Here is a 15,243-nt window from a genome sequence, read left to right as displayed (position 1 = left end):
CCGCCCTACTTATGCCTGTGAGCCAATGAGAGTCCTGCAAGCAGAGTTGTCAGAGCTTAGCAACGTCCCCAGCAACGTGCTATAGCGCACATGCGCAGACGAGCTAAATTTCGCTATTTCGCATTCGCAATAGTGAAATTTCGCAATTCAAAAAAGTCACGAATATAACGAATATTAGAATTTCACGAATATGGGAGGAATATTCATCCGCTTATTCGCAAAATATCACAAATTCGAATATGGCATATGCCGCTCATCACTAGTCTCCTGATGTACTGGCCTGTCTCCTGGTAGCGTCTCCATGCTCTGGATACTATGCTGACAGACACCGCAAACGCATTGATGTGCCATCCTGAGCCACTTGGGTTGTAGACTCCGTCTCATGCTACCACTAGAGTGAAAGCACCGCCAGCATTTAAGTGACCAAAACATCAGCCAGGAAGCATAGGAACTGAGAAGTGGTCTGTGGTCACACCCTGCAGAAGCACTCCTTTATTGGGGATGTCTTGCTAATTGCCTATAATTTCCACCTGTTGCCTGTTCCATTTGCACAACAGCATGTGAAATTGTCAATCAGTGTTTCTTCCTGTGTGGACAGTGTGATTGACTTGGAGTTACATTGTGTTGTTTAAAGGGGTATTTCAGGGAAAAATAATTTTTTTTTTAGATCAACTGGCTCCAGAAAGTTACAGATTTGTAAATTACTTCTATTAAAAAAATCTTAATCGTTTTAATAATTATCAGCTGCTAAAGTTGAGTTGTTGTTTTCTGTCTGGCAACAGTGCTCTCTGCTGACATCTCTGCTTGTCTCGGGAACTGCACAGAGTAGAAGAGGTTTGCTATGGGGATTTGCTTCTAAACTGGGCGGTTCCCGAGACATGTGTCATCAGAGAGCACTTAGACAGAAAAGAACAACTCAACTTCAGAAGCTCATAAGTACTGAAAGGATTAAGATTTTTTAATAGAAGTCATTTACAAATCTGTTAAACTTTCTGGAGCCAGTATATATATATATATATAAAAACACTTTTCCTGGATAACCCCTTTAAGTGTTCCCTTTTATTTTTTTGAGCAGTGTATAACAAAGAACACCCTGGGAAAAGCTGTCTGTCACATGGTACATCTAGTCTACCCTAATTTTTATTTTTTTATTTTCTATTTCAGGATAGATGTTTTATCCCTAACAGGTTTACATTCACCTACTGTGGATTTATGAACCACATCTGCTGGAAGTTTGTTCTAACCACCTACTACTCTCAGTAAAATAAAATTTCTCTATCGGCTCCATTGGGAGACACAGACCTTGGGTGTATGCTGCTGTCACTAGGAGGCTTGACACTATGGCAACAATAAGTCTGCTCCTCCCAGCAGGATATACCCGCCCACAGGCACCTGAGCTAATCAGTTTTAGCTTGGTGTCAAAGGAGGTAGACACTGGTCTGGAGTTCTCTCCAGACCAGGTCTTATGTTTTATTATTTTCCTAGATTAGGGACGTGTTAGTTTTTTTTATTCTGTTTCTTTTCTGTTTTCAGTTGGGGACTCAGGAATTGCGGCTCACTGTTTCCCCATTGCGATTGAGGGGGCACAGACATTGTGTATATGTACTGTCAACCCCCTCTCGCCAACAGTCAGCGCCTGGGGTTGTACCTCATGGGTCCGGGTCCCCCTATTCCCTGCTCGCACATGGTAGCTCAGCGTGATGCAGGTGACAGAAAGCTGACTGAAGACCCTACAGAAGACTCCATTAGGCAAGTTCTTCTGACTGAGGTGAGTATACTTCCCTTTCTCCCTTGGGTGCAGACTTGCAACCTCTGGAGACCCTCAGTTTTTGGCCCACCTTTCAGGGTCTAATGGGCTGGCCTGGACAGGGGGCTTTATTTCTGGGGTGAGCAGTGGCATTTTCGATGGGGCACAGTTTATTCACATGCATTGAAGGATGTGAGTGTATGTATGTGTTTTACTTTAAGCAGCTGACAGCCGCGGCATTCTTCTATGCGGGTGCACAAAGCGCCGGTTTACTTTTTCTTTCAGCAGCAGACTGCTGCCGGCGGCATCTCGCCCGCTCACTTCACCGCGAGCGCATATGCGCTTGACGTGCGCTCGGGGCAAGGAGCGGGCGCCATTACTGTATTTCTTGTCGGAACTTCGGCGGCCGGGGCGCTTTAGCTCCGCCCACCCAGTACCGCCGGAACTTCTAGGGGCGCGAACTGACCACCAATCAGCAGTGCCCCTGCTTCTGGCACGCCCCTCTCCTGCTATTGGCTGGCATTTCTCCCTTCTCTATCTACACTAGAGTGGAGTTCTCTTCACAGCAGCTGCCCTGGGGACGCAGACATGGGTGAGAGATTTCTTTTTTCACTATATCCATGCCCAGAACTGTTCCTCCCCTAAACAGACATCTGGAGCGTTAGTTTCCCATTTTGTCTGTAAAAGCTGTAACTCCAAAATGCCTGGTTCTGCTGAACCCACTTGCTCTGCCTGCTCCACTGCTCCCCCAGACCCCCCTGCTATTCTACCCTGGTTGTCTTCCAGACCCAGTGGGTTCGGCCACCCCTCCAGCCTGGGTTCCCTCCCTCTCCCAGTCTATATATACGACTTGGCTCAGGTCTCCCATTATGTGGTGACTGCATTGGAGAGGCCCTCCCGGCCCTCCGGAGGGTCCCGTTCTCCCCCTATACTGACGCTCGCAGTGTCATAGGGGTGTGTTTCATTTGACTCATCCTCCGAGTTTTCTGGCAGGCACGGGCGCTCCCCTCACAGGCATCGCCCCGTTACTCCGCCCTGTAGCAAGCGTTGCTCCCCTAGAGGACGCTCCCACGGTCGCCGCTCTGGCTCTCCAGACCCGCGTACCTGGTCAGTCTCCCCCTCTTCCAGGGCCGCCTCACACATTCCCATTCACCCGGAGAACTTGTGGACGAACTCAGAGGACCGCACGGATATGCCTGATGTGGTGTACTCATTGGTTTCAGCCATAAGAGACACCTTCCAGCTAAAGGACCCAGGAACTTTGGACGCGGTCCAGAAGTTTCCTCGCATAGTGCCCGACCTCTTCCAGGGCTGCCTCGCCTCGCTTCCATTCACCTGGGGAACTTGTGGGCGAGGTTTCTGATTCAGCCTCTGACTCAAAGGAAAGCACGGATGCCTGATGTGGTGTACTCATTGGTTCGGCCATAAGGGACGCCTTCCATCTAAAGGACCCAGGAACTTCAGACGTGGCTCCAGAAGTCTCTTTTTTTTCGTGCCTGACCGGCACCCAAGACCTTCAGCTCTCAAGCTGAATTGGACACCCTGCTGGTATACGCCTGGAGGCACCCTGACGAGAAGTTTCAGGAAACTAAGAAGGTTCAAGCGCGGTATCCCTTCGCCAAGAACATCATTGCTCGGTGGACCTCCTCTCCAACTTTCGTTCCTCGGTGGATATCAAGGACGTCTGCCTCCACATTTGTTTCCCGGTCATCAGCGGTACCTCCGCTTTGCGGTTCCGGACGGTCATTTTCTATTGTGGCTCTCCATTTCGGTCTGACCACTTCTCCGCGGACCTTTACCAAAGTCCTGGCGCCTGTGATGGCCCTTTTACGGACAACAGTTGTTTCCGTGATTCCTTACTTGGATGACCTCCTGATCAGAGCTCCAGCCAGGGCCCAGATCCTGGAGAGTCTTAGTCTCAACCTCCAGACCTTGTCTCACATGTTGGATGGTCAATTGGGACAAGTCCAACCACTCTCCTGGGGCTTCAGTTCGACGCGGCCTCTGCCCGCTTTCGACTCTGCCGACCAATCGGCTGACTCTCTTATCAAGAGTCCGATGACTTCGGCACCCTGCTCCAGTTTCCATTCGCATGGATGTCCTGGGTCGGTTACCGGCAGCCGTGGAGGCCGTGCCATTTGCCCAGTTTCACTACCGACCTCTTTAACTGGTGATTCTCTTCCGGAGGGACAGGTCTCCATTGTCTCTCGACCGCAAGATCGTTCTCTCTCGACAGTCTTGTTGGTCCCTTCTATGGTGGCTTCGTTTCCCCCCCTGCCTTTTCGGGGGCGCTCCTTCCTGTCTCTCCCTGCCAGTCTGTCGGACTGGGGAGGTGTTTTCAAGGACCGGCCGTTCTGGGGCCTTGGTCCCTCGAGAAGCCCTTTTCCCCTTCAACATGTTGGGGCCTATGGCAATCCTTTCTTTGCTTGCTTCTTGGGAAATTCCCTTCTGGGCGGAACTCAGGTTTCCGGCCATCTCAGCGCTCTTCATTCCGGGCGTCTCTGGGATATGGTCTTTCTCAGCCGGTCGTCAGCCGTCCAAGGAGGTGTTTGCAGTGATCTGCAACCTCTGGGGCGCTCCAGGCATGGACCTCTGCACGTCCCGCCACAACTAAGCGTTCCTCTCTCTTGGTCAGGCTTTGCCCTACCTTATCTGTTTATTGGTCGGGCTTTGCCCTACCTTATCTGTGTCCTCCCTTTCCTCTCTTTTCTAGGTCCTGAGGAAACTCGCAGCAGAGGGCATTCTCGTGGCCCAGACTGGCCCCGGAGGGCGTGGTACATCGTCGTGGTCAGGCTCCTCACCTACTTACCACTACACCTATCGTCCAGACCTCCTATATCAGGTCTCCTCTGCCACCCCTATTTACCGTCTCTGCTTTTGCTGGCGTGGCGGTTGAGACAGCGGTTCTGAGGACCCGCGGTTTCTCTTCCCAAGTGGTTCGCACCATGCTGAGGGCTTACAAGCCTTCTTCTGCAAGATTTACCACCATACCTGGCGGTCTTGTTTTCGTTGTGTGAAACTCAGCCTTTTTCTCCAGTCGGGGCTGGCCCAAGGCTTGGCTTTCAGCTCCCTTAAGGGTCAAGGTTCGGTCCTTTCCATTCTTTTTCAACGTCCTCTGGCATTCTATTATCATGTCCGAACCTGGTTCAGGGAGTGGCACACGCTGCCCCTCCTCATCGGTCCCCTTCTTTCCCTTGGGACTTACACTTGATCTTAGGTGCACTGCAAGGTGCCCCTTTTGACCCTCTCAGGGACATTTCTCTTTGCTTCCTTCCCCGGAAGGTGGCGTTTCTTATTGCCCTTACCTCTGTTAGGAGGGTGTCAGAGCTGGTAGCTCTCTCCTGCCGTTCTCTCTTCCTGGTTGTATACCAGGACAAGTTGTTTTCCGTCCAGGTCCGTCCTTCTTACCTGAGATGGTTTTTGATTTTATTTATTTTTTTTCATCTCAATGAGAACCTCATCCTACCGTCCTTTTGTCTGGCCCCTTCTCATCCCTGGAAGCGTTTGTTCCACAACCTGGTTGTGGTGTGGGCTGTTCGGACTTATATCTCACCCTTTAGGAGTTTGGCTCATTCCACCCGCTTTTCGGGGCATCCTGGGCCCTCCGCTACGTGGCTTCGGCCTTGCAGTTCTGTAAGGCGTCCGCGAGGTAGTCTTTGCATGCTTTCTCAAGATGCTACCAGATTCATACCTTCGCATCAATTGATGCTACTCTGGGCTGTAAGACGTTGCAGATGGCGGTGGTCCAACCATCCCCCTGTCTGACTCCTTACCCACCCAAGGGACGGCTTTGGTATGTCCCATGGTCTGTGTCCCCCAATGGAGCCGATAGAGAAAAGGAGATTTTTTTTTTAATGCTTACCGTAAAATCTTTCTCGAAGGATCCATTGGGGGGACACAGCTTTTTTTCTGATGTTCCTATTTGTTACCTGTCCGAAGGTGTGTTCTTTTGCCTTTTCTTCTGATTGCTCGGACAGTTTGCGGTTTTCTCTTGACCTGTCGGTCTTCTCCTATTGCTCTGGGACTAAAACTGATTAGTTCAGGTGCCTGTGGGCGGGTATATCCTGGGAGGAGCCAACTTTTCTTGTTGCCATAGTGTCAAGCCTCCTAGTGACAGCAGCATACACCCATGGTCTGTGTCCCCAATGGATCCTTCGAGAAAGAGATTTTACGGTAAGCATAAAAAATCGCACAACATTTTTTTTTTGCACAATTCTATAAACAAATGTTTTCAAATTTTGCCTTGCATATATTTTTTTTCTGGCTCTGTAATACATTCTATGATAAAATAAAGTATTCCTATGAAAAGTACAACTTGCCCCACAAAAAATAAGCCCTAGTACAACTATGTCTGTAGAAAATTTTTAAAGTTATGTATCTTTAGAATGTGAGAGAGAAAAAAAAAGGGCAAAAAATCACTGGGTTATGAAGGGGTTAAATCATGTTTGTATGTTAACCAGTTTTTTTTTCTTTTGATGATGATTCTAATTTTGCATTTTACAATCTAATTTAAAATAAGCATGAAATCTTGCAGTTTTCATTCTGGCCACTAGGGCTATAACTTTAAACGGAGACTTCCTGTTCTGTACAGGTAATTTCCGAATACCTTTCTCAGAGTAGACAAGGAGTACAGTGAAAGGGGACACCAGTATATAGATAACACTGGATCCACACCCATTCACAGCAGAGATCAGTATCCCCGCCCCCTGTAGAATGACCTCTGAAAAATTCCCAGAAAATGCTTTTCAGCATTTCCTTTTTGTCATTAGAGACAGAATTACAGTGAGAGGTAATATCTGTACACCATTATACTAACAATGGCTGATTGACACAGATCACCTCCTTGACCTCTGCACAGGTCATACATACAGCATGCAGTTAACAGCAGCTAAGGAAGATGGCTGATCATGTACAAAATTTAGACAAAAATCTTCAATCATTTAAATAATAAAACCATATACAGACATTTTTTCTAATCTATTTTTAAGAAAAAATAGAAGTGTATTTCCTTTAACCCATCAATGGGCATATATTTTTTTTGACATCTGGTTGTATATATTGTATGCATATATTTTAATTACAGGACTACAAAGAAATGCACACTAGTAAACTAAATTTGGTCTACTAAAGCCTATGGTGAGAATTTCTCATTGGCTTGTGTATATGCTGTTGTTATAATGGATACTGTCACGATGCCGGCTGGCAGGAGGTGGATCCTCTGTGCCAGAGAGGGATTGGCGTGGACCGTGCTAGTGGACCGGTTCTAAGTCACTACTGGTTTTCACCAGAGCCCGCCGCAAAGCGGGATGGTCTTGCTGCGGCGGTAGTGACCAGGCCGTATCCACTAGCAACGGCTCAACCTCTCTGGCTGCTGAAGATAGGCGCGGTACAAGGGAGTAGACAGAAGCAAGGTCGGACGTAGCAGAAGGTCGGGGCAGGCAGCAAGGATCGTAGTCAGGGGCAACGGCAGGAGGTCTGGAACACAGGCTAGGAACACACAAGGAAACGCTTTCACTGGCACAATGGCAACAAGATCCGGCGAGGGAGTGCAGGGGAAGTGAGGTATACATAGGGAGTGCACAGGTGAACACACTAATTAGAACCACTTGCGCCAATCAGCGGCGCAGTGGCCCTTTAAATCGCAGAGACCCGGCGCGCGCGCGCCCTAGGGAGCGGGGCCGCGCGCGCCGGGACAGGACCGACGGAGAGCGAGTCAGGTACGGGAGCCGGGGTGCGCATCGCGAGCGGGCGCCACCCGCATCGCGAATCGCATCCCGGCTGGAGGCGGTATCGCAGCGCACCGGGTCAGTGGATCTGACCGGAGCGCTGCAGTAGCGAGAGTGTAGCGAGCGCTCCGGGGAGGAGCGGGGACCCGGAGCGCTCGGCGTAACAGATACGACTAATTGTGGCTTGTGTACGGAAGACAAATTAAAGGAGTACTCTGCTGAAAAATGGCTTATCCCCTATCCCCAGAATAGGGGATAAGTAGCCGATTAGGCGGGTCTTTGAGGAGTGCATGTTGTGTACCGGTAGGCGGCATGCTCGCCATTCATTTCTAAGGGAGCGCCAATGATGACAGAGTGCTGCACTCGGGTCTTTTTGGCCGACTGCAGCACACGCTCGTCACTGAGCGACTGGTCCCGTCCTGGTGATTACGGGGGCGCCAAGCGGTCGACTAAGTTATTTTTTGCCGGAGATAATTTTTAAATGGGCACTGTCAGATGCAAAAACTTTTGATATGTGGTAAAGCATGCAAAACCAATAGGTTTTGCAATTGCTTTAATTAGATAATTTTCTGAAAAAGCCAGTGAAACAACTGTCCCCCCCCCCCCCCCCCCCCCCCCCCGCCTGCTTGGACACATACTAGTCGCTCTGTGTCCATGCATCATCACCTACATCATGGACACACTTCCTTGATTGACAGCTGTGAGCGCAGGGCTCACAGCTGGAGGAACAATCCTCCCACTGTCAGCTTGTGTCCCGCTACTGTCAGTGAGGACAAGCTGGGAGTTGTAGTTTTGCTAATGCTTGAAGAGGTAAGCAGACAGCATACTGAGGGAGGGGGCGAAGACCTGCACAGTGAGGCCCTTTGAGAGGAGTTCAGACTAGTGAGCTAAATTAAAAGTGTAATAAAAAGATAAAGGTGGTAGACACAAAAATGAGATGTACATGGTCAGGATTTGGTACTGAGTGATATATAATGAAAATAAAGTTTTTTGTTGGATAGGACGGGTACGCTTTAATGGTACATGTTGTATAATTTGATTGTGAATCAATTGTCTAATGTGTACAGTGATTGCCTCAGATGGTTTGCAGATATGTTAGCTTCTAGGATTGCTGGACTCAACTAGTGCAAAAATATGCTTCTTTTTTTAGAAAACAAAATAGCATTGTATAAATCTTGCATATATAAACATATACTTTAAAGTAAGGTGCTGTAAAGGGAATTCTTGTGGAGCGTATTAACAAAAGTCACAAATTCGTGCAAAAAATTGTAACAATTTCCTGTCTGACCTTGATTGGACAGCATTGATAAATTCCCCCCGATCAGTGCACTATGGTGTACTTTTTGGAAAACTTTTTTTTTGTAGGCATTTCTATGAATGCTGCCAACATAGCCCTAGAATGTGACACAAACAGAGCCTACCTACTGAAATTTAGAAAAACAATAACAAACCTGCTTCTTTTCTTCAGATACTATTACACTGTTTTACTATAATAGTGGAACATATGATGAAGTGCCACTAAATGGAACAGGGATATCCTGGTGGACGGATTACAACATTAAATTCCAGAACCCAACTAATGGCAATCTGACCTTAGCCGAGATCTTCGAAGGTAACTATTAAGCATGTTGCTTGCAATAGTAAATTTACACCATTGTCTTTCAGGATGTATTGGAAAACAGCAAAACTGTGAAACCTGTGTGGTGCCCCGGTACTGGACCTGGTCCCGTACATTAGTCGTAGGTCCCCATAGTCAGAGTTCCTCCGTGCTGATAGGGTTCTCATGGTGGGTTAACCCCTAGTCGCCTCATAATGTCTTTAAAAATGTATATAATATATTTTCTAATGGTATAAGTAATGTACAGGACCTTATGTCATATGATATTTAATAATTCCACTATGCGAAGGTTAAGGACCTTTTGGGTCATGTGATGAGGTCATGTGATGTAACCAGAATCCTTTGTACTAGGACTGACAGGTTTGGGGAACCAATAAGCTTTGATCCTGCCCCTTGAGATATAAGGGAGGTGTTAGCCAATAATCGCTCTCTTTGCTCTCTTGTTCCTGTGCTGAAAAAGCAGTAACAGCTCCGTACAATTCTCCAAGACAATCTAGGCCTGAAGCCTACCAATTCCGCACCTTCCTAAACCGTGAGTTTAATCCAACTCCATCCTGCTAATCCTACATGACTGCTGGACCTAAACATACCCCTAAATTCTGTAGAACAGTGTAGGAAATAAGCTTTGATTCCTTTCTATACGAAGTCCCAGCCAACCTGTGAGGAGCCTAAATCCCGGTCCTCTTGTAAAGACTGTTGTTAATTGCATCCTGCATAAAATCTGCAGTTAAGTTATTTCAAGTTTATTACAATTCCGTCTGTGGACAATCCTTTTATCCCTCCCTATCGTTCCTGGGATGGGTGGCGGTAGGATATATACACACACACACACACACACACACACACACACACAGAGGAACCCGCACCCTGGAGTCACGACAATCAAGAGTTAATGCTAGACCCTGCAATAATACTTAGCATCACCCCTGTTCACCCAACACCCCCCCAAGCTACCACATCTGAAACATGAAGGAGATAAATAAAAAAAATGTAACTGTAAAAATCCAGACTTTCAGCCCCAGAGGCAAGTTTTTTAGGTGAACATGTAAGGATAAGTGAAGTGTAGTCTATACATCAATTAGCCAGAACACTAAACCACCTGCTTAATATTGTGTAGCTCCCGTTTATGCTGCTAAAACAGTTCTGTCGCATTGAGGCATGGACTCCACAAGTTCTCTGAAGGTGTCCTGTGGTAGCTGCCTCTAAGTAGTGATGAGCGGCTGGGGCCATATTCGAATTTGCAATATTTCGCGAATATATGGATGAATATTTGTCCTATGTTTGCGCAATTCATTGTCTGTTCTCTTATTTTTTCCATGTAAAAATTCGTTATGATATTTGCATAGTGCGCATGCGCAGTTATATCTTTCACCTAAAAGAAGGGAGGGATCAGTGTCCTCTGACTGGAAGTGCCGATGTTCGCGAATATTTGCATATTTGCGAATATTCGCAAAAAACTAATATTTGTCATTACGAACATATATCACTATATTCTAAATATTCGTGAAATTGCAGTAAAAATTTGCACTTCAAATATTCGCGCTCAACACTACCACTAAGACATTAAAAACAAGTCCTTTTAGATCCTGTAAGTTATGAGGTAGGTTCTCCATAGATTTTACTTAGGTTTTTCCAGCAGGTTCTCCAAATGCTTAATTGAAATGAAAAATCTGGGCAACAAACACTTATAAAACGTTTGTCATGTTCCTCATTGAGTAGGGGCAGGGTATAGTAACCTGCTGGAAGAGGGAACTGCCATTAAATGGGCACTGTCACCAACTTTATTTTTTGATATGTTGTAGTAGTTATGTACTACAACATATCTCTAATATACTTTTATTTATTTTTTTTCATTAAAAAGGTTTAATTTACATTTACAAACCGGCCACTAAAAAAGGACTGATTTTGGAGTGGCAATCAGTCCTTTTTCAGTTAGGCTGCACTCGCTCCCTGCCTGTCAATCAGACAGGCGGGAGTGAGCGCATTGGCTCCCCGGCCACTGGCTGGGAGGCCACTCCTCCCGCACATCGCCGCCGCCTCGTTGCCGCCGCTGTTCCTGCATGCCCGCTGCCGGACTCTGCAGTAACTGCAAGTGTAATGAGGGAACGGGGTATGCGGGGCAGGGGGGGGGGGGAGAGGAGGGAACGGGCTAGTGCCGTAGCGGGGGGGGGGCTACGGGCTAGCAAAAAATTAAAAATAGGATGGTGGGAGCTACCCTTTAAGGAATACAGTTTTCATGAAGGGATGTACTTTGACATTTACCACCTGCCTAAACATTGTTGCAACAAAATATAATTTCCCTTATTTCTTGCTTCCAACACCTCAACTTCAAGGACTGGCTGTTTTACTTGCTTTTAAATATACCCCACTATCTGATAGATTCCAGATGTCAGGCAAAAGGAAAAGGGGAGGGGGAAGGTAGGATGGAAAAAAAGAGGGGGGGGGGGGGGGGGGAGATTGAGAATGTAATGGCAGAAAGTGTGACTCAAGTTTAAAAGCAAGCCATACCATCAAAAGTGTATAGCTCAAGTAAGCGACAAAGATAAGAAAGCCAGGAAGGTGACATAGAACTCGGGACATGGGTCTACAGGACTCTACTGATAAATACTAGGCCGTTCTAAGCATACAGTCGAAGGGCAACCATATTGGCCCTGATTTACTAAGAGTATAGTGTAGTTTTGCTTATGGGTTTTAATTCCCTACATGTATTTTTCTATGGTACTTACTATTGTTTCTCTACATTTTGCACTTTTCCCCACATTTATGTTTATTTTTAAACATGCTCTGAACTGTTGGTTTTTTTTTCAGCGCGCAAATCCACCACATTTTCTGAGGAAACCATAGTAAATGTGTTGGGATTATTGTATTTTTTGGGGACATGCCCCCTTTTTGGCAGCTACGCCCCCTTTCCCAGAGGCCAGAACCTTTTTTTTCTGAGTAAAAATAGAGAGTTGGTCGGGTTTTTAAATTTTTTATTTTAATTTTTTTATTTTTTTGGTGCAAATTCTGGTGCAATGACTCGACAAAACAGGTCGGGTTCACAATAGTAAATTAGGGCCTTTATTATACAAATGAGAACATCCAAATACATCATCTTTTCTGTCCATGACTTTTTTAATTTTTTTATTTCCCCTCATGGTTTCAGGGACAGCGAAACCTACCAACTGGCAAAATGGAACATACAACCTGTCTGAGTCTGGATTTAAAAATGAGGACTTCATTGTATGGATGAGAGCTGCAGCATTACCAACATTTCGAAAATTATACAGAAGAATAGGGAACCTAACTGAAGGAACATATCAGCTAAGATTTGAGTACAGTATCCTTTTACTTATATTTTCACCTTGTAAGTACGGAGAAGACAGCTTGGGGTTAGGTAGTGGCTGGTTTTGGCCTAAATCATAGGAGACGGGAAGATTGGTACTGAGAATGGATAAAAAATTATAGGAGAAAAGATGTCTGATCGCAGGGGTCCAGCCACTGGTGACCCCCGCAATCTTGGCTGCTGCACCCCAGACATCCGCTGCACGGAGCAAACTTCGCTCATGCCGGATGACTTGGGTTGCGGGCTCGAGGCTCTTGATGTCACGGCAACACCCTGCTTGTGACATCACAGCCTTGCCCCCTCAATGCAAGTCTATGGGAGGGGCATGATGCCCGCCACTCCCCATCCCATAGACTTGTATTGAGGGTGTGTGGCCATGACGTCACAAGCAGGGCGTGGCAGTGATGTCACGAGCCTCCGGCGCTCTAAACTAATGCTGGGTGCAGCAGTGAGATCGCGGGGGTCCCCAACAGCGGAACCCCAGCGATCAGACATCTTATCCCCTATCCTTTGGATAGGGGATAAGATGTCTAGGGGCGGAGTACCCCTTTGAAATAATCCTCTTCCTTTTTTTTTTTTTTTTTTAAAGTTTATACCGATGATCAACCTTAACTACGGCTCAACAGATTACCCAGTTAGTAGTTTTCAAGGAACGAAAAAAATAGTTTTCAGCAGTATATCCTGGATGGGAGGAAAGAATCCATTCCTTGGAATTGCATATCTTGTTTTTGGTTCTTTATGTACTGTCTTTGCGATCATTATGCTCATTGTATTCATAAAGTACCAAGGGAAAATAGATGATGACCTCTAGTGTCTAAAATTATTTATAAAGTTGCCAGTTTCCACAATGTTTACATTAAATAGCAATATCTGTAGCAAGAAGCGATGATGTACATTTCTTTATGAAAAACACAAAAACAAATAATAATAATTTGACTGCTCTTTAGTCTCTTTGGTCTAAGGGTGCATTCCCACGTGGCGTATACGCAGCATATTTCACGCTGCCCAAAATTTGCAGCAGCAGCGGGAAATATGCTGCGTATTCTTACTCGCTATACACACAGGGCTTCCCGGCGACAGCCCTATGCGTCTAGTGAGTTTTGAAGGCGGAGCCGCGCGTCAGTCACGCCGTCACACGGCCCCGCCTCCAAAACTCACTACACGCATAGGGCTGCCGCCGGAAAGCCATGTGTGTATAGTGAGCGAAGAATACGCAGCATATTTCCCGCTGCTGCCCCAAATTTTGCACAGCGTGAAATACGCTGCGTATATGCCACGTGGGAACGCACCCAAACATAAATTTAGCAAGGATATACGCATTATTTTATGTAATTGTATACCAATACTTTGTTTATAGTTTATATGTATACACTGACTTTTACATTTTGCTCATTAAAATAAAAAATTTTATGTGTGATATCTGGTACAAAATTTTTAAACCTGTGCTTTTCAGTGTCTATTTGGACTTCACTTTTAATATAGTGTAGTCTTCAACAGTTATAAAAATCAAAAATGGGGTGGCAAGTAAGCTCTGGTTACGAATTAAGATTTCAACTTCTTTTTTAAAAGGGGATAAATAATGTATAAACTGGGTTTACTGCTTTATTATAGTTTATATGATGTTTTTATACATTACACTAGCATTATATCCCTTTATTTTTTGATCAGAGTACTGTGGATGCCATTTTTTTTTGTTATGCTGATTGTTTTTTTTTACTTTTTATTTTATTTTGTGTTCGTGTAGTGTTTTTAGGGTACAGTCACATGGGCGGGGGTTCACAGTAGTTTCTCGCAGGCAGTTTGAGCTGCGGCAGAAAATTTGCTGCAGCTCAAACTTGCAGCCGGATACTTACTGTAAACCTACGCCCATGTGAGTGTACCCTGTACATTCACATTGGGGGGGAACATCCAGCTGTTGCAAAACTACAACTCCCAGCATGCGCTGACAGACTGTACATGCTGAGAGTTTTAGTTTTGCAACAGCTGTAGGCACACTGGTTATGTATCACCGAGTTTGTGACCTAACTCAGTGTTTCACAACCAGTGTGCCTCCAGCTGTTGCAAAACTACAACTCCCAGCATGTACGGTGCATGCTGGGAGTTGTAGTTTGCAACAGCTGGAGGCACACCGGTCGTGAAACACTGAGTTAGGTATAAAAAAAAAACTGAGTTTCACAACCAGTGTGCCTTCAGCTGTTGCAAAACTACAACTCCCAGCAGTCACAGACAGCCAACGGGCATGATGGGAGTTGTAGTTATGCAACCAGCAGATGTACCACTACAACTCCCAGCATGCACTTTAGCTGTTTTTGTAAGCTGGGAGTTATAGTTTTGCAACAGCTGGAGGCACATTTTTTCTATGGAAAAGTGTACCTTCAGCTGTTGTATAACTACAAGTCCCAGCATGCCCATAAGGGAATGCTGGGAGTTGTGGTGGTCTGCCTCCTGCTGTTGCATAACTGCAGCTCCCAGCATGCCCTTTTTGCATGATGGGAGCTGTTGCTAAGCAACAGCAGTAGGCTGTCACTCAGCTCCAACTGCTGCTCCCCAGGTCAGTCCCTCGCCGCCGCCGCACCTGGGGACCCCGATCCCAACAGGGACGCTGGGGATCGGGGTCCCCAGCTCCCGGGGTCTTCTTCCCGCACCCGCTCATGTCCTCCGGAAGAGGGGTGGAGCGGGGCGATCGTGAGGTGGCACCAGTGCCACCTCACCCCTGCTGGCTATGGCTGTTCGGGGCTGTCAGAGACCGGCTAGCGGTGGGGACCGGATTTCCCACGGGCATATGGATACGCCCTGTGTCCTTCAGTACTCTGAATGCAGAGCGTAT

The 15,243-nt window shown here is 46.5% G+C and overlaps 1 protein-coding gene across 4 annotated transcripts in view; it reads left to right on the top strand.

The window, feature by feature from the left end:
- The window catches only part of LOC130356020 (cell cycle control protein 50B-like), a 58,884-nt gene extending 45,506 nt beyond the window's left edge, over positions 1-13,378 (top strand). For all 4 annotated transcript variants that reach the window (XM_056557018.1, XM_056557017.1, XM_056557015.1 and 1 more), the window contains 3 exons: positions 8,942-9,085; positions 12,237-12,410; positions 13,043-13,378. In XM_056557018.1, the coding sequence (XP_056412993.1) occupies positions 8,942-9,085; positions 12,237-12,410; positions 13,043-13,227 (503 nt within the window). In that variant the 3' untranslated portion in view covers positions 13,228-13,378. The remainder of the gene's footprint in view (positions 1-8,941; positions 9,086-12,236; positions 12,411-13,042) is intronic.
- Positions 13,379-15,243: the final 1,865 nt, after the last annotated feature.

The sequence above is a fragment of the Hyla sarda genome, chromosome 2 (genome assembly GCF_029499605.1).
Source record: "Hyla sarda isolate aHylSar1 chromosome 2, aHylSar1.hap1, whole genome shotgun sequence".
Lineage (NCBI taxonomy): Eukaryota > Metazoa > Chordata > Amphibia > Anura > Hylidae > Hyla > Hyla sarda.
Note: the sequence above shows the minus strand (reverse complement) of the source record. Positions and strands in the feature narration are given on the sequence as shown.